This window comes from Pseudopipra pipra, chromosome 26 (genome assembly GCF_036250125.1).
Source record: "Pseudopipra pipra isolate bDixPip1 chromosome 26, bDixPip1.hap1, whole genome shotgun sequence".
Lineage (NCBI taxonomy): Eukaryota > Metazoa > Chordata > Aves > Passeriformes > Pipridae > Pseudopipra > Pseudopipra pipra.
Window position 1 is genome coordinate 843,407 of NC_087574.1, and position 18,829 is coordinate 862,235.

Below are 18,829 nucleotides of genomic sequence, written 5' to 3' on the forward strand. Positions count from 1 at the left end.
TCCTGTTGACTGACCCTAGCAGTTTTGCTGGAGGTCTTCTCCCACTTTCCTCCTACCCCCAGTTTACTTTTATACAATTTTCTTTTTGTTTGAGTGGCTCTAGTCATAAATATCTTTTATTTCTGATCAGTGTACCTAATGGGAGGGGGAATGGTCTTGGCTTGGCACCTGAGGAGGGGGTTTGACATGGTTGTTGGCTTCAGCAGCAGAACAGCTTGATTCTCCCTTGTCAGACTGCGACATGACATGGTTGTGCTGCCACCCAGAGGGACCTCGTCAGGCTGGAGAAATGGGCTGACAGGAACCTGAGGCAGGTCAACAAACTGTACTAGTTTTTTGGTGGGGTAGAGTTAATTTTTTCATAGTAACTTGCACAGTGCTGTGTTTTCTATTTGTGATCAAGCAGTGCTGATGACACTGACAGGGGGATGTTTTAGCTGCAGCTCAATAGTGCTCACAGAACATCAAGGCCTTCTCTGATTTGCATGCTGCCCCAACAGTGAGTAGGCCTGGGATGCAGGAGATGCTGAGAGGAGAAAGAGCCAGGACAGCTGATGCCAACTGAGTAAAGGATTACTCCATACAGTAATACATCATTCTCAGAAATATAACTCAGGGAAAGAAGGAGGAAAGGGTCTGTTTGGAGCTGTGGCATGTGGTACACAGACTGCAGCCTCACGGCGTGAGGGTGACCAAGCCCTGGTACATGTTACCCAGGCATGTTGTGGAGTCTCCATGCTTGGAGATCTTCACAAGCTCTTTGGTCGTGACCCTGGGGAAGTGGAGCCATTTGTGAAGCGTTAGGAACTGACCCGTCACCCCACTCCCCATTGCCCCTGAAACTTTTGGACAGAAGAGGCAGAGAATTCAGGAATGCAGGATTAAAGGTGAGGCTGGGATGAAGAGGGGATTCAGTGGGGCCAACGTGTTTTGTTGCTGCACCTGAATCCTTGGGAGCAGCCATCCACTCCTGGCCCCTGGCAACTCTCCCCTTCCCCACATCTAACACACCCTGTGCTGGGCCCCAGCAGGTTTGTGTTAAAGTTCATCTGGGTTTCCTGTCTCCATGCAAAGGTACAGAAGTATCGGGGAGAGTCCTGGGGGTGCAGGGCCTGCAGAGACAGAGATGATTGAGGCTGGAAACCATCCCGGGAGGCTGTGGCTCAACCCTCCACTGCTGCCCCGTACTTCGTTACATTGCCCGAGGAGCTGATGGAAGACACCCACTCGAGGCCGCCTCCCGGTGCCCGACGGTACCATCGAATTCTGTAACCCCCGAAGCTGAATCCGGAGCCGTGGCGGGAGAGGAGCACGGACTCCTCGGGAGCTCGTTGCCCTCCACTGGCTCCTCCAGCCTCCACTGTGCCCACAGCCCTGTGGGGGAGAGCGCAGGAATCGGGCAGGGCGCGACCACGGATCGAGGACGTTCCCCCATTGCTCCGGTACCACCCGGCACAGACACAGCCACCGCCCCTGCCGCCTCCCCGCTTTTGTTCCAGCCTCTGTCCCTGCCCCTGCTCCCGCCTCTCCTCTCCCGCTCCCTCCTTCCCCAGCGCCGGGCTCGCTGCCCTCCCCGCCCGGCTCTCACCTGCCGGCCCCAAGGCCAAGGCCAAGCCCAGCAGCCACGGCCCCAGCCCGGCCGACATCGTGCCCGGCCGCGGCCGAGGGCTCCGCGGGAGCCGCCCCCGAGCCGAGCGGAGCCGCGCTCGGGCCGCTCCTGCCCGGCCCCGCCTCGCCGGGGCAGCGCCGGCGCCTCTGCCCGACCCCACAGACCCGCCCCGGCCCCCCCGGGGCCGTGGCCCCTCGGGGACACAAGAAGGGGGAGGCAGTATGGAAAAGAGCCTCTGCTCTCCTACCGCCTTGGCCCACACCACTCCACTTCACACTGCAGAGCTCATCCTTCCCCACCGCTACTGCACCCCCACATGCTCCAGATCGTCCTTCCCAGATTTACAACCTCTTCTTGCTCTTGTTTCCTGCTGGGCTGTACGAGTGTCCTGTGGGTGACCAGCGATATTGGACTAGGCTGCTGTTACTTCCACTTTGAGGAAACAGCAGAGGGGCACTGGGAGATGGTCCTCATGGAAGTGCTGCACATCCTCCTGGTGTAAAAGGAGATTTCTAGGGAAGTGGAGGGTCATGAGGCTGTCACAGTCTTCCCAGTGGAAAAGCAGCATCAAGCTTACCCTCCTAGGGGTTGCTGACATGGTTCTGCCTTCTTAGGCATCAGGGCAGAGATAACACTTTTACAGGAAGGTGAGGAGTCTGCATCTGAACTGAGAGAATAAACCTGCAACCATCCTTCCTGACCGCAGGGCCACATGGCTGAAAGTCTCTCCTTTCTTGCTACTTTTGTCTCCTCTCTCACCACCTCTAACACTCGGTCTGGCCTGTCTGTACCTCGCTCCATCACAGTGTCTGCCTTCACACCTTATTCAGCACACCTCTGAGATGTAGTGCTCAGATCCTTGATCAGTGGCACTCAAAGCGCTGTAGACTCTGACTGTCCCTTTTCTACACTTTGGACAAGGCCAGAATTCTCCCCTTAGACAAAAAAAAGGTCTTCATGAATCGGTGAATCTCAGTGCCTGCCTGGAGTGGATCAGAGTATCCAGGAGAATTTCTCAGGAGGAGTCAGGGACACACATTGCAGCTGACTGGAGTATGCCCAGATTTGTGCTGTGCTGTGTATGTCACTTGGCACCCAGACATTCAAGCCTGTGCTTTAGGTAGGAGTGAAATGCCATTTTCGCAGGGATGTTTCTTTGCTCAGCTGTAGACACAATGAAAAGCTCCAAAGACAATGGTGTCAGTGAACCTGAGCTCAGGTGGGATTTGCAGCATGTCCCCTGCTGGCCCCGGCCGGCGCTGTGCCCCCGGCCCCGCCCGGCCCCGCCCGCGGCGGTTCGTGCCCGGCCGCAGCCCCGGCTCCTCTGGCCGTGTCTCCCACGGCGCAGTAATACACCGCCGCGTCCCCAACACGGGGCCCGGAGAGACAGAGGGTGCTCCAGCGACGGTCTGGCGACACCGACACCTGGCCCGCCTTGTCCGGCAGCTCTTTGGAGCCTTGAACAATAAGTGCGAGGAGTTGGGGGCCTCGGCCCCGGAGCTGACGGTACCAGTGGATATAGTAACCAGTCCGTATGGTCGGGTGTGAGCAGTTGATGGTGATTTCCGTGCCCTCGGGGGTTTGTGCCAACGGCTCCTGCTGCACCTGGGCTCTGCCCGCAGCCACTGCCAGAGATAAAGAAGAAAAATATCAGAATTTCTTTTTGTCCTGTAAGTTGTTTCTCAGAAGAAATCCTGCAGAAGCAGTCAGGGACATACAGAGATGATGAGAAGAGTATCCAGAGGATGTCAACATGTGCAGTAATAGAAATGTCAATCACTAGTGGAGACATGAATGTGTGAATAATAGGCAAAAGAAAGAAAGACGGACAGCAAAGGAAGGTGCAGTGATAGTTGGACAAAGAAGAGAGGCGTGAATTTTCTGAGGGGATGTGGGATGGTGTAGAGGGAGGGATGGATGGGAGGATGATTCAGGGACAGAGGTCCGTGAAGAAGCCAGAGGGGACGGCAGCTTCCAGAGACCTGCGTGGCCACCCCAGCCCCAGCCCCGACCCCCAGGTCCCCCGCCGCCAGCCCCGCGCACCGAGCAGCACCGCGGCCAGCGCCGCCAGCCCCGCGCCCCGCCAGCGCCGCATCCCGCCGCTCCGCCGCCCGCGCCTCGCTGCCCCCGCCAGCCCCGGCTCTCTGCTCCGCACGGGCCGCCTCCTCTCCGCCTCCTCTCCCTCCTCTGCCTTCCTCTCCCTCCCCTGCCCTCCTCCGCCAGCTCCGCCCCGGGGCTGAGCCCTGCGCCGGCGCCGCTCGGGCTCTCGCCGGGGGCGGGCTGGATGCCGAGGGCAGGCGAGAGCGGCGGCAGCGCGGCGGCGGTCGGGGCTCTGCACTGCGGAGGCGGCGGGGCCGGGCTGGCTGGCAGGGGAGCGCGTTGGTATCGGGGAGATCAAGATTGACAGTCCATGAGTTCCTTTCACCGCCATCATCTCTTCCCTCACATCCCTCCTTTGCTGGTACCTGGGGACTCCTGAATTGTCCTCCAGGGCACGTGCTTGTAAGAATGGTCGAGGGGCACAAGAGGCAGAACATCCCTCTGGGCTCAGCACCCCGGGTTTAGCCTCTCCTGGCAAAGAAGAACCTTCTGAAGTTCAACAAGGGAAAATGCAAGGTCCTGCTCTTGGGGAGGAACAAACCTGGGCACCAGTACAGGCTGGGAGGTAAAGTCTGGAAATATTGTGCTGTAGCTTTACAAGTAAATACAGAAGACAGGATAATAACGGAAGGAAAAGCTCATGCACAAGTGGGAGAATTGGTAGCAGTTTGAAGTGTTTTTAACCATGAATCTAAAAGTTCTGACTCCATTTATATTTACTATGATTCTTTGGCTGTCTTCAAGGGGTGCCCTGAGCGGATCCCCTTCTGGGATAAAAATGACTGGCAAGTAAACAGAGTCCTTGCATTCACAGATAATCTGCATCAAAAATTTGTCTTCCATATGCTCCAGACATATCTTACTTTGTTTGCACCCAGTCATTTTGCCCCCACAGCAAATACTAAGGTGGTAAAAGTCACCCACAGGTAACAGGGCCTCTGACTGTGAGATTTCCCCCAAGTGCCTGAAGAAGGCACCATCTGCCTCCTCTTGTTGAGCAGGAGCTGTGTAGCAGACGTGTAACTACAGCACCACCTGTGCCAGAGGGGAAGTGTGAGAGCCTCTCCTGGTATGCTGTGCTTACCTCTTCTACCCCTTGTGCCATCCTTGCTCTTCAGGCTCTGATAGACCTGCCCCTCCATTCCCACTTTTAGCTTCTCCTTCTGAATTTGGCAGACATTTGCCAAAATGCTCTTGCTTCACCGTGTCAAACAGAGCACCACTGACCAGCAGGACCAGCAGGATCAGTTGAATGCTCCAAGAGGGTCCTTTGGGGACAGAAGCCAAAGCTGCTGAGTCTACTGCACCCCACTCCTGCCAAGCAGGAACTCAGATGAGCTCTCAAGGGAGAAGAATTATTTTCTGACTTCTGTGCCAGACTTTGCATCTCACTCTGTGTAAGCAAAGGTAACTATGGAGTTGACACTGAAATGGATCAAGATCCCTTCAGGGGATACACCCGTCCAGCCCTGTGGGACTGATATGTTTTGAAGCTGGTTCCCTGCCAAGTCTCCAAACCTTACCACCAGAAGTCCCCCACTCCCCCCCAAAAAAAAACCTCAGGGAGAAGAGGGAGAAAAAAAACCTAAGAAAACCCGAAACGAGAGAGAGACAACCAAAGTGAGATATATAAATATATTTACACTTATATATAATTAAAATATACAATTTCACAAGGGAAAGGGAAGGGGGAAGGGAAAGGGAACAAAACTAAAATAAAAAAAAAATATATATATATCCCAATTAGTGACCCAATATCTAACAACTAAAAGAGTTAGCAAAGAAATATCTCACTACTCTCCTGGGACAACCGAGAGTCGCTCCGGAACGATCGCCAGCACCCTCCGTCTCCCAAGGTCGGTAAGGCCCAACCAGGCCTCGCTCCCCAACACGGCAGATCAACAGCAGGGAACCTGCACCTCCAAAGCTGGAAGGAAAGAGAGCGAAGGCCTCTCCTCCTTTCTTCTTATAATCTGGCTTATGTAAAAATCGTAGGGAATACTGGGTAAATCTGGGCCCTTCCTTGGTTACAAACTGGTCACCAAGGAAGGCCTAGCCCAAACCTCCACAGGGACCAACTTGGAGTTCAAAGATATTCCCATGTAGAAGCTCTTTGAGCCCAGACTCCCTGCCTTGGAGGAAAGGACCGCACCAAACCATCTTTGCTACTGGCACCATTTATAGAATCATAGAATCATAAAATGATTGGGCTTGTAAGGGACCTTGAAAGACCATCTAGGCCAATCCCCTTGTCACGGACGGGGACATCTGTCAATTTGTCATTGAATCACCTGGCCAAAGCTCCACCTAACCTGACCTTGTACACTCCTAATTATGAGGCATCCATCTCTCTGGGCAAATTCTTCTAATGTTTCACCACTCTCATCTTAAAAAATTTATTGATTCTGTCTAATCTAATCCAATCCAATTCAATCCAATCCAACCTAATCTAATCTAATCTAATCTAAATCTACCTTCCTTTCATTGAAAACCACTTCTCCTGTCACTACTGTTAAAATGTCTCTCTCCATCTTTCTTATAAGCCCCCTACAAAACACTGAAATGCCACAACAAGGCATCCCCAGAGTCTTCTCCTCTCCAGACTGAACAACCTCTCTCAGCCTTTCTTCACACGAGATGTGTTCCAATCCTCTGATCATTTTCATGGCCCTCCTCAGGACTTGCCCTAACAGATTCCATAGACTTTTTCCACAGTCAGTAAAGAGACATCAGCTCACCCACCGGACTTGTGTCAGCCCAAAGCAGATGTGCACAGGAAATGGCAGGAATCCTCTTTCTGGGGACACAGATCCTGCAATCGACTAGTAATGGCCTCTGAACTTCCCCACTAGAATAAACTCACAGCAGGGCCCCCAAACCTGGTCACATGTGCGTGGGTTGTTTCATCATGGGATCACAAGTGAACCCACAGGCTGTCCTGCCAGAGCCTACAACACCTCCATGCCATGGCCTCCAACCCCACACCCATGTCCATGGATAGGGCACATAGAGAGCAGGGACATGGTTTCATGGTCAGCAAACAGGCTCAAGCTGAGCATATTACTCTCATTAGCTGCAGCTCTACATTACACCAAGCACAGGTCAGTTTTGTCTCAACCTCACTGAAGCCTGGGACACAAGACTTGCAGAAAATGTCAAGTCCAACACCTGTGTGGTGGCCTTGGACAGTTTAGGCAGCCTCTCTCTGGAGGTGACTCCAGATACCTAAGGGATGAGACATGTGTGTGTCTTTGTGTGTGATAAGCTATCTGTCGAGCTTATCTTGAGTGTCAACTGAAGAAAAACAGGTGTCTGTAAGGCCTGGATTGCCTGAACTGTGGGAGACAGCATATTTTGTAAGGGCTGAACCGAGGCTTGAGAGTGCCTATTTCTCTCCACTGATGATTAATGGAGCAAAGACAAGGACCTCAACTGGAGACACCTTATCTGAAGGCAGAGGAAATCAATTTTCTTCTACTAAGGTTTTGTCTGACTTTGAACTGAGATCTTTGCTTAGTTCTTCAATTAAGACTGAAGACATAGGCCTTAACTAAATTTAGAGGCTCTGAAATGAGGTAGGTGAATCCCTTAAAGCCTCTGTATTCATGTGCCCATAGTTGCCTTTAGTTATCTCCCACCCTGGAGGTTTCACGACCACCTTACTATCCATCACCAAATACTTGACACTTCCAGTCTCTTGGGACATGACTATTTCAGACATCTGCATGTCAGCAAATGGATACACAAGAGAGCACTGAGTTCCTGACAAGGTTCTCATACCACAGCTGCAGGCAGGAAGCAAACACCCAGCAAATAGGCACTTAGGGAATTGCACTGCTGTTCTTTAATCGGCCTGAGGAAGAGAGAGTACTATCCATCTCTGACGAGCCCCTAAGGCCTCCCAAAGGTCAAACTCCCTGTGGCATATAGAAGGAAAACAGAGAACAGTCTCCTAGGTGTGGCCAGCTCAAGCTTCAGTGTGTTAATGAGGAGGGTGTGGGGATGTTCTCATGCTAATGATGCTGGCAACTCTCTGGGGTATGATCTCACCATATGAAGCTAAACTGAAGAGAGTTTACACTCTGTGTGTGCACACAAAGCTCCCTTTAGTGGAAGTGCAGTGGTGGCTGTGAGAGGAAAAAGTTCAGGAGAACAAGCTGTCAGTTCCTAGCAGGTGGATGGACACGAAACTCGGTCAGGCAGTTGTGTACAGCTTGAAGTGAGTCAGCAAGGTGAGAGCTGCTCCTCCATTCATCTCCTAACATCACCAAACCCAGAGTTCGCCCAATAAATCTACCTGTCTCCAATGCTCTCCTTTAGCCAAGGGGACCATGGCTTCCTCAGGAGGATGGTGCATGAAAAGATGTCATTCGGATCACTTCCATTGGCAGCTGTGGTGAGTAAAGCCTGCCCAAGACATCGAGTATAGACTTCCACTGCCTTGCATGTTTAAGGAGAGCTGGATTAAGGAGGATTTCTCTACCCTTTAAATACATGAGATTTCTGGTGCATATTGCTGTGGAGGAAGATAGGAGAGAAAGAGATCCTTTAGATGGTGTTTCAGGAACATTGTCTTACACAATCACCTGAGAATGACATATGTACTCCCCTAGACAACTGATGAAGAATCCTGCCTTGTCTGCAGGGAGGATATAAATTATACCCTGCAGTTCAGCAGAGCTCCCTTAAATGGAATTCACCTCAGAGGATTTTGCCTTCAATCACTGAGGCTTGGAATACCTCTGCACAAGTTGAGATGTGCAACATCCATCTAAGGTGCTCACCAACTCCTGCCTTAGACCTCAGAGACAACCTGGCACTTCTAGAGGGCTTTTATCCTGTATATGAGGCAAAATGAGCCATGTGTCGCTCATGCTTTTTCTCTGTCCATGGAGAAAGAAGGAGGGTAAGCTGAGGAGCTGAGATAAGAGTATTACTCCATAGATATTTCAACTTGGTCAGTAGAAATTCTTCCCCTGACCCTGGGATGGCAAAATTACAAAGAGGTGAATCCTACCTCTAGCAGCTCTGCTGAGAAGCAGAGATCAGTGGAGGACATGGAGATATTTACCAAAGCTTCCTGTGCTAAGACCTGGAAGAAAGCAAATATACAAGACCAGGAGTCCTTGACCAGTATTTTATGTTAGATATTTCAACTTGGTCAGCAGAAATCTGACTTGCAAAGGCTTTTCCTATGGCTGGAGAGCCTCAGCCTGCTGTCCATACTTTCCTATGTTGGTTTCTTATCTCACAGAAGTGACTACATTTACTGTCTTCTAGATGAGGTACCTGATCCAACAAATAATTCTCCAAATGTTCATTTGCTGGCGTAGGCCTGATTTTCAGGATCAGATCTAGTTGTCCAAACATGTTTTAGCAGAGGAGGATTTCCCTGACAATTTTAACTGAGGATAGATGCCATTTTTGCATACTGTGAATTTTCAGGGATGGTGGTTTTGTTTCATTACCAGTAGCATCTGAAGAGCCAGCACAGGCAAGCAAACTCAGAGAAACTTTTCTTTCTTTGCAGATGGACCTCAACAGATGGAAGGACATGGCAAATGGGACAAATGTGGAAGAATTTGTCCTTCTTGGCTTCCCAGGCACGTGGCATTCCCGAGTGTCCCTTGTGGTGGTGTTTACACTGATGTACTCCCTGACAGTAATAGGCAACGCATCCATCATAGGTCTCGTGTGGATGAGCAGCAACCTACACACCCCAATGTACTTTTTCCTCAGCAATCTCTCCTTTCTGGAGATCTGGTACACTACGGGTGTTGTTCCCAAAGCCATAGGAGTCATGCTGGGGACTAGCCAGACCATTTCCTTCAGGGTCTGCATCCTCCAGTTGTTCTTTATTCTCTCTCTAGGTGCCACTGAGTGTTTTCTACTGTCTGTCATGGCCTATGACCGCTACTTAGCCATATGCTACCCCTTGAGATACAGCTCCCTCATGAACAGTGGCCTCTCCACTTGGCTGGTGCTCAGCTCCTGGCTGGGAGGCTTTCTGGCTGTCTCCCTGCTGGCCTTTCTGACATCCAGGCTGACTTTCTGTGGACCAGATGTCATCAATCATTTTCTCTGTGATATAGATTCCTGCCTTGCCCTCTCCTGCAGTGATACATGGCCCGTGGAGCTGGCAACGTTCCTTGTCTCCATAATCGTTGTGGTGGCTTCCTGTGTAGTCACCCTGGTCTCCTACATGTACATCATCTCTTCTATCCTGAGGATCCAGTCAGTCCATGGCCGGAAAAAGGCCTTTTCCACCTGCTCTGCCCATCTCAGTGTCGTCACCATCTGGTTTGGCTCCACCATGTTCCTCTACGTCAAACCATCAGCCCAGAATTCCCTGGATCTGAACAAACTCGTGAATACCTTTAACACGGTGGTAACTCCTTTGTTAAACCCCTTCATTTACACACTCAGAAACAAAGAAGTGAAGCAAGCTCTGGGACGGGCTTTCCAGAAGAAGTGAAGTGGCTTTTCAAAAGGCCCCAGTGTGAGCAAACAGATTGATCCCTTCCCTCCCCTGACTTCTGCTCTGCAGAGGATCCTCACAGAGTGTGTGTGTGTGGGCACCCCAGGCAGTGAGAAGCCTCCAGTTCCCCAGCTTATCTCACTCACAGCCAGCTCAAGTTGGGCCGAGCCTCAATTCTACGGCTCCCACCACCCTCTGTTCCTTCTGAGGTGAATCCAGCATGCATCCCAGTGCTTTAAAGAGCAGTGCTTGGAAAGGGTCACAAGCCCCATCAATAAGCTAACAGAGCTGGAGGAGTGGTCCTATCACAGGTTTCCATTCTAGTTTGCCAAGTGCTTCATCTTGTCAGGGTTTGTCTGAATCCCCTAAAGAAATCCCAGCAACTGGCTAACTGTTTAGGAAATAGATGTGTTTCTCCATTTAGTCTGATGTTTTCTGGATGTATCTATGCCCCATTCTTGTGGCTATTTCATTGAATCATACTCTGATTCAAGATAAAATTTGACAATGTCTAATATTTCTACCTGCAGTCACTATTCCTAGCATAAGACTGTAAACAAATTTTACATAATTCCTCTTCTTTCCTCTCCTTAATATCTGAATCTACTCTTTTAATTTTAATTAAAAATATGCAAAATAGTGTGCTTCACACTGGATGAGTCAGATCATTTCCACATCTAAAACCCACATCATTTTTAACAGCCCATTTTGGTCTTTGTTGTGGAAAAACTGTAATGTCACGGCAAAGTGCTCAGACTGCAGAGCTTTGGAAGGCTGGCTGGGAAGCAAGTCTCCCTTCACACTCAATGGGAGGATATTAGCACTTCCAAAGGCCACTTGCTTTTTCCCTCCCAATTTTCATTTCAGAACAGATTAGTCATGTTCTCAAAGCTTTTCTTTCTGCACACTGACCGTGAAGAGTCCATGCGGCCACTTCATAAAGAGGAGGCATCAGCATGACAGACATGCCTTTATGGAGAGTGTGGGATTGATTTCACCTGAGTGTGGAGCTCCCCAGCTGAGATGATTGAGTCTGAACTGAACATCTACTCCTTCTAGAAGCAAAGGCACTTCTAGGGAGACTCACCAACCTCCTGGATCCACCTGGGCACTTGGCTCTTCAGCCTGCATCCAGGCCCAGGCACCACTGCCCAAGGACAGGCTGAGTCCCACCCTTGTCAGCTGTGCTCTCTTTCCCAGTGGCATTTGGGAAAATCCCTGGCACAGCCCACTGAGGCTGCAGAAAAAGCCTGAGATTGGATTTATCCTCAGGTGGACATCACTGCTTGTCATTCTTGCCTGGGAATGATGCAGTTTGGGGAGAATTGTGTCTGTGGAGTGTTGAAGGCCTCTGCAGCCCTGGAGAGCAACAAAAAGCTAGAGCTGGAATGTCCAAGAAATCCGAGACACAGCAGAGTGCAGGATACTGAGAGATGCTGTGAATTCCTCATCAGCACTGCCTGAAGCTCTCTGAGATAAACAGAGGCATGCAAAGCCTCAAAGAGGGCTGTCAGAGCAGATCTACATCACCTGGGAGAGGCAGACCACCCTGGAAGAGAAGTAGGAAAACAAACAAGTACCCCTAGGTTTCTCAAGTGAAGTGGATGATGTTTCATGTGCAACAGACTCCAATTCAAAGAGTGGGATCCACCTGGAAAGCCAGCACCCCTAAGCTGAGCTTCCATAAGCAATGCTGTTACCTGAGAATGTGTTCCCAGAACCCTTCCTTTCGCTCATGGGAGGAAGAAAGATCACTGAGATATGCTTACCAGCTGTTGGACAGAAAAACTAGCATGGACTCAGGAACATAGGAGCTCCCTCCAGCTCTGGGGATTTCCCTGAGAAGAAGAAAATACATGAAAAAGAGTGAGACCTCTCTCTGGCAGTGGATGAGTGCAGGAAGAATGTTGTCCAGAGCCTGGCTGGTGACTGTTTTCCACTTGCTGATGCAGGGCAAGGAAGGGCTCTTCACTTCTTGGGCTACTGTGACCACATGGCAAAACCATAAAAGCAAAGGCCTACCAAAGGCTGCATTCCTCATCTGTGGCCATCAGTGGAGGCCCATGGAAAGGGAACAGGAAGAAGAGCTGTAGGTTACTTGCCCTGAGTACTCCAGTTTACTACCTATTTTAAGCAGAGGGCATTGACAAGGGTGGTTTGGCTTGTTTATGGTGTAGCCTTCCAATGGATCTGCACCAAGTTAGGTTTCTTGGACAGTTTTAATCATCAAAATCCCTGGATCTAGAAGCAGCTGTAAAAGTTGCATAAGTGTTTCACAGCAGAAGGCCAGCCCAGCCCAGCCCTGCCTCCCCACTGTCCCCAGGTGCCACTGCTGGGCAGGCTGAGATCAGAGCTACGTGTAAGTGGTGGCACAGAGGGAATCGCTCCTCAGACCACCTCTCAAATTTCATAGAATCATAGGATCATTTAATGGCTTGGGTTTGAAGGCACCTAAACGATAATCAGTTCCAACCCTGCCACATAGGCAGGGACACCTTCCACTAGACCAGGTTCCTCAAAGCCCCATCCAACCTGGCCTTGACTGGCCAGGTTGTGGCCAGTGTGGCACTTCCAGGGATGGGGTATCCACAGCTTCTCTGGACAACCTGTGCCAGGGCCTTATCACCTTCACAGGGAAGAATTTCTTCTTAATAAGTAATATGGATCTATCCTCTTTCAGTGTGAAGACATTCTTCCTTGTCCTGTCACTCCATGCCCTTGTAAAAAGTCCCTCTCCAGCTCTCTTGGAGCTCATTTAGGTAGTGGAAGGGGCTTTAAGTTGTCCCTAGGGCTTTCTCCAGGTGAACGCTGCCAGCTCTCCCAGCCTGTCTCCAGAGCAGAGGGGCTCCAGCCATTTGAGTGTCTTTGTGGTCTTCTCTGAGCTTGCTCCAGGAGCTCCACATCCCTCTTATGTTGGGGGCCTCAGAACTGGGCACAGCACTCTAGCTGGGGTCTCACAAGAGAGGAGTAGAGGGAAAGAGTCACCTCCCTTGACCTGGTAGTGACTCTTCTTTTGATGCAGCCTGGGATACAATTGGCTTCCAGGGCTGCAAACAATATTGCCAGCTCATGTCCAGCCTCTCAACCACCAGTACCCCCAAGTCCTTCTTGGCAGGGCTACTTTCAGTCCACTCATCACCCAGCCTGTGCTTGGGAGTGGTCTAACCAATATTCAGGACCTTACACTTGGACTTGTTGAGCTTCATGAGCTTTGCATGGGCCCACCTCTCTACCCTGTAAAAGTCAATGTTGTAGGAACACAGCACACAGTGGACTCTGAGGACACCTGGGGACAACCAAGGCAGGGCAGAAGCAGTGTGGGGAAGAACAAGGCCTCACACAAGCTCTGGGAATTGTTTGTGTACTCACAGGCTGCACAGAGAAGGGATGAGTCAAAACCAGCCAGAAATTTTTCCTGAGGGCAGAGTTACACAGGTTGGAGCCAGCAGCACAGTCCATGGACACGGAGAGGGAAGAAGTGACCATAGGGAGGGAAAGAGAAGTTTAGGACACATCCTCATGAAGAGGAGTCCTTGGACATCCAGCTGAGGATTCCTGAAACTACTTCTTTAGAACAGCAATTCAAACAACCAAACCAGAGTGATCCAGACTGATATATCACTTGCCTGCTCTGGTCCCATCCAGCACATAAACTGAATCTTCCACCTGCAGTGCTGCATTCCTGCTTTAGAAATCCTGGGGCCTTTAATCCCAGGGATCAGAAGAAGCCTTCATTGGGAAATGGGCATGGAACAAACCGGGAAATGAAAAGGCAGCAGTGCAGGAAATGAAAGCACAGCCCATATCATCAGCTGTGCTGGTTTGCATGTAAGATGAGCTTGTGGGGAAATTGTTACCTCTGGAAAGGCTGCCCCTGGTCCTGAGGCAGTGAAGGGTAGGTATAAAAGGCAGCCCCAGTCCCTGCTCTCTCATCCACTTCTCTTGCCTCCTTCTGCTTGGGAACCAGGTGAGTGTGAAGTCCCTTCTCCTCCTCTTCCAAACAGAGGTCTCCATCACTTGATGGACATCTCAGCTGATTTTGGCTTTCTCATATTTGGGGTTTGGAGTGCTTTTTCATGAGAGATGAAAGCGGGGAGGAGGTTGGCACAGAGAGAGACTGAGTGAGACACGACTGTGGTGGCTTTTGGTTTTTGCACCAGAAGAGAGCTTTGCTTCCTTGGGCCAGGCTCTTAGTAGCGCCCTGGCCAGATGAGGCGATGAAGACTGTGTGGCTGCTGGCACAGTCTCCAGCATCCACTCATGGATGGCCTTTGCAGTTTTGTGATGGGATAACCAGGCTGCTCTTCACCCATCCACCCTTGTGCTCTGTTTGCTCTCTGTCCTGTGTGCCAGGTGCAGCTCCAAGCTCAAGGCATGTCCTGCTACACCCCGTGCCGGCCCTGCCAGCCCTGCGGCCCGACCCCGCTGGCCAACAGCTGCAATGAGCCCTGTGTCAGGCAGTGCCAGGACTCCACTGTGGTCATTGAGCCGCCTGCTGTGGTGGTGACCCTGCCCGGGCCCATCCTCAGCTCCTTCCCACAGAACACCGTGGTGGGATCCTCCACCTCCGCTGCCGTTGGCAGCATCCTCAGCTGTGACGGAGTGCCCATCAACTCCGGGGGCTTTGACCTCTCCTGCATCACCAGGCGCTATGGTGGCAGGAGGGGCCTCCCCTGCTAAAACTGCTGAGCATATACAGGTCTTGGGTGGTTTCCCCAAGATCTCCAGACATCTAGAACAAAGAGAGAATCTTCAGGTCATTTCTTTCGGAGGAACTGAGCATCTTCAGCTCCTCCTAAGAACGCTGGCAGGAAGGGGCCAGCCTTCCTGGGCACTTTGAAAACATGGCCCATGTCTTTCCTTTGATATTTCTACATACCTCCTTTTCTCATTTTTCATTCTTTTCTTCTGCTTCCCTGGGCTGCAAGGCTCCTCCAAGCCAGCCTGCACTCTACAGCAAAGACAAATGGATGCCCTGCACGGACTTCGCCATGACCAAGAGGTGAAGTCTCTTGTCCCTCCAGACCACTGCACTGAGGTCCTGTGCTTGTGGTGACCTTGATTCCATCTTTCAACTCAATAAAGATTTTTACATCTCAGCCTGAGTCTCCAGCTGGTCCTTCCCTCAGTGTATGGCCTTGGGGTAATGGTGTTGATCCTGTCAAGGTGACGATGTAGGGAGATCCTTCACCCAGAAAAATGTGAGACTGGGACATGCTGCAGAGGGTCCTCTCCAGGGCACTATCCTAGGGCAGTATGTAAAATATTCTCAGCTACCCCAGACCAAGTGGCAATCAGCCCTTGCCTTGCAGTGTCTCTGCCCAGACATCTCCCCACAGGTCCTACAAGAACCTCTACTGTCCTCAAGTGACAGCTAGAATTCCATGGAAGCTCATGGAGACAAGCCACCTTGTAGGATCATGGGAATGGGGCACTTCTTGCTCTGGTCAGTGCTGTGGCAGGGGAGACAGAAGATGTTCCCAAAGGAAAGCAGGACTGTGGATGGGTGGAATTGCCTCAGGGATGGCCCATGGCCTCATGTCCTCCTTCTCCTCCCCTCCATTGCCCAGTCTGGGGCCTGGCCAGCACACATGGGCATGGGCAGCCAGGGTCACTTCCCCTATCCAGCCCTACCACTGCTGAGGCCCATGGCAGGAGCCAGGTTTTGGCAGGCAGGCAGAGCTCATTCACAAGTCAGTATTGGGATTAACCACTCTGGGTCTCACGCTTGGGTCCCCGGGAATCCCACGGGCCAGGGCAGTCCAAGGACAGTAATTGGTGCCCACAGGCCCATCACTGACCAGTGGAGCTTTGTCACTCCCAAGCTCGGGTGGAGCAGCTATGTTCAAGCTCAGCACCTGCAAGGTCCTGCTGCGTCAGAACCAGCTCTGCTCCAGAAAAGCTCTGTGCAAGGTCATTCTAGACCCCTTGAGCTGTGGAGGTGACAATGGGACACACTCAGTCGTATCTGTGAGCTCTCTGTGGCAGACAAGTTTTGTCCATGGGAGTCCCTCTTGCTTAGACTGATGCTCTTGGGCACTTTGATCAAAAGCACTTTAGAGACCTCAGTCAGGAAGAGCCTGATAAACAGAATCCATCCGTCCATCCTTCCATCCACAAGGGAGACTGTGTAAATTGCCCTTTCCCCATCTGGGAACTTGAAATGCAGGCAGATGCTCTGTTCTTCCAGAGGGTCAGGTTGTGAACTCCTTTGACAACATTGTCTCCTCTTGCCTGTTTGACCAGGGGTGAACTAGGATGACAGAGGTATCAAGGTGCTGAACACATCTCTCTTGGCAATAAGGTTGATGGAGGCTGTGTAAGCCAAGTTCTGCAGGCCTCAGTGCCACAAAATATCTGTACCCTGTGCACATCTGTTGGAAATCCCTGCTTTTTAGCCATCCCTTCACAATTTATAGATGGTGGGTAACAGGGCTGATGACAGCACAGCACAGAGTATCCCTACAGAAAGCTGGGCCTATCAGTGCCCCACATTCCTCTTCCTTTCCATGACATGCTCCTGGCATTCATCTTCTCTGAGTTTCTGTGAAGGACATCTGGCTTCACTATTAATACAGACACTTAGGGATTTTTTCTGTGTACTACTCTGAAATTTCTTTTTCAACCTTCATTCTCAGCTTAAGGGATCGATTAAAAGGCTGGCACATCTCAGACATCTACAATTGCCTGGATGCAGGGAAGGAGCTGATGAAGGCAAAGCTAAATTTTGCATGAAGGGACCAACAGCGAAACTTCCCTGCACATTCTTCCTGCCGGAAATTTGGGGCAAAGTCGCTGAACCCCTCCACCTCTTTGGCCAATGGACATGTTCCTGTGATGCCCATGCCTCACCTTCTCCCCCACAAGAGCTGCACCGCGGTCACTGGGTGAATTGGCAATATATGGGCAATCCAGTTCCTTGTTCTACCTGGCACTCCTGGAGTCCCCCATTCTCTCTCTGCTCCACAGTGCCCCAGGGCACTGGCACCACCCCTGCCCCAGGGATGCAATGGCACATGCAGGGACCAGCCCAACCACAGAGCAAATGTTGGGGCATCCCCACCAACACTTGTCTACCCAGTAGCCCCAGCACCTCCCTGGCTTTCCCTGGGCAACATGCAGTGGCTCTGCCCTTTCACTCCAGTGCACAGTGATATCACGTACAGTGATTCTTAAATTCTGTATCTGTTTGGGCCAAGATCTCAGGCTGACACAGCACCAGGTCAATGAATCGCACAAATACATTTGACATCGGCTTTGGCATGAAGGAGAGCTGTGTCCCACACCTGAAAGCACCAGTAATTCACTGGAAGTAGATTTATTTGGACATGGCCTGCACAAGGAGGGTAGGATTCCTTATCCTTTCTCCAGATCCATAAAGCCAACCCCATCCTTTCAAACTCTCTAGCAGCTGTGCCCTGGCCTGGTGAGGCAGGCAGAGGAGGACTGCCCACCATGCTGAGGCAGTCCCAGTGCTGGTACACTGAAATGAACTAAGGATCTTAATTGGTGGGAAATGGTCCTTGTTGGGGCTTGGTATCAGCAGCAGTGGAGTGTGAGCTTCATAAGAACAGAAGGAGGGTTCAGCAAACAGGGGTTGGATTACAGTGCCTCTTGGAGAGATTTCTAGGAGGCTGATGCCATTGCCTTTCAACTGCACTTGAGCTCCTGCTGATGCTGGGAAAATGCTGCTTTGCAGAGCTCATGAACTGAGCCATGGAGAGTGCCCCTGCCATGAGCAACACAGTCTGTTTGTGAGGAGAGACACAAAAAGACATAAGCTCTTGTAGACCTGTCAAATATTTGGTACATTCATACAAGTCTGGCTGCACACAAATCACCCAAGACATACACACATGTAGGAACACAGCCTACTGTGAACTCTGCTGAGGACACCTGGGGACAACCAAGGCAGGGTTGGAGCGTTGTGGGGAAGGACAAGTCCCCAGGCAAGCCCATGGCAATGTTTATGTACTCACCAGAGAGTGGATAAGTCAAAACAAGCCTGAAATTTTTCCTGAGGGCAGTGTTAGGCAGGACAGAGTCAAAATCAGCAGCCCAATGCACACATGTGGAGATAACACAGGATCACCCATCAGGGTGAGCTGAGGAGGGAGGGATAGAGAAGGACATGGACCATCTTCATGCACAGAAGTCCTTGGGCATCCAGTTGCAGACTGGATTTTCAAAGAGGGGAAACAAAAGACATGGGGAACTACAGTCTGGTGAACCCCACCTCTGTGCCTGGAAAGATCATGGAGCAGATCCTCATGGAAGCAATTTTAAATCACATACAAGACAAGGAGGTGATCCACAACAGCCAGCAAAGCTTCTCTGAGGGCAACTCGTGTCTGAGCAACTAGGTGGCTTTCTATGGTGGAGGGACTGAAACAGTCAACAAAGGAAGACTGACCAATGTCCTCTGTCTGAACTTCTGTCCGGTCTTTGAAATGGTCCCACACGACATCCTTATCTCCAAACTGGAGAGACATGGATTTGAAGGGTGTACTATTGTGAATATGGAAATGGCTGGATGGACACAGACAGGGAGTTTTGGTCAATGGCTCTATGATCAGGTGGAGGCCAATCATGAGAGATGTCTCTCAGGGCTCCGTCTTGAGACCAGTGCTTTTTAATATTTT

At 51.0% G+C, this 18,829-nt stretch overlaps 3 protein-coding genes across 3 annotated transcripts; 2 read left to right on the forward strand and 1 right to left on the reverse strand.

Moving 5' to 3' along the window:
* Nucleotides 1–944: 944 nt before the first annotated feature.
* Nucleotides 945–4,154, reverse strand: LOC135403171 (uncharacterized). Its single transcript, XM_064636912.1, has 3 exons — nt 3,653–4,154; nt 1,589–3,234; nt 945–1,374 (listed from the first exon to the last, which is right to left on the reverse strand). The coding sequence occupies exons 1-2, from the start codon at nt 4,041–4,043 to the stop codon at nt 2,825–2,827; spliced, it is 801 nt and encodes a 266-aa protein (XP_064492982.1). The 5' UTR covers nt 4,044–4,154; the 3' UTR covers nt 945–1,374; nt 1,589–2,824.
* A 4,983-nt stretch (nt 4,155–9,137) lies between these two features.
* On the forward strand, nt 9,138–12,315 carry LOC135402883 (olfactory receptor 6F1). The gene has a single exon (XM_064636403.1). It carries the CDS (start codon nt 9,240–9,242, stop codon nt 10,182–10,184), a length of 945 nt encoding a protein of 314 aa, XP_064492473.1. The 5' UTR covers nt 9,138–9,239; the 3' UTR covers nt 10,185–12,315.
* A 30-nt stretch (nt 12,316–12,345) lies between these two features.
* Nucleotides 12,346–15,286, forward strand: LOC135402884 (feather keratin Cos1-1/Cos1-3/Cos2-1-like). Its single transcript, XM_064636404.1, has one exon. It carries the CDS (start codon nt 14,562–14,564, stop codon nt 14,865–14,867), a length of 306 nt encoding a protein of 101 aa, XP_064492474.1. The 5' UTR covers nt 12,346–14,561; the 3' UTR covers nt 14,868–15,286.
* Nucleotides 15,287–18,829: the final 3,543 nt, after the last annotated feature.

What these genes read in the sequence shown, in the direction of transcription:
- LOC135402883 (XM_064636403.1), top strand. Translation starts at nt 9,240, where the DNA reads ATGGACCTCAACAGATGGAAGGACATGGCAAATGGGACAAATGTGGAA.
- LOC135403171 (XM_064636912.1), bottom strand. Translation starts at nt 4,043, where the DNA reads ATGATGGCGGTGAAAGGAACTCATGGACTGTCAATCTTGATCTCCCCG. An exon ending in GCTGGCCGCGGTGCTGCTCG is followed by an intron (nt 3,235 to 3,652) that starts GTGCGCGGGGCT and finishes TATCTCTGGCAG; the next exon opens with TGGCTGCGGGCAGAGCCCAG.
- LOC135402884 (XM_064636404.1), top strand. Translation starts at nt 14,562, where the DNA reads ATGTCCTGCTACACCCCGTGCCGGCCCTGCCAGCCCTGCGGCCCGACC.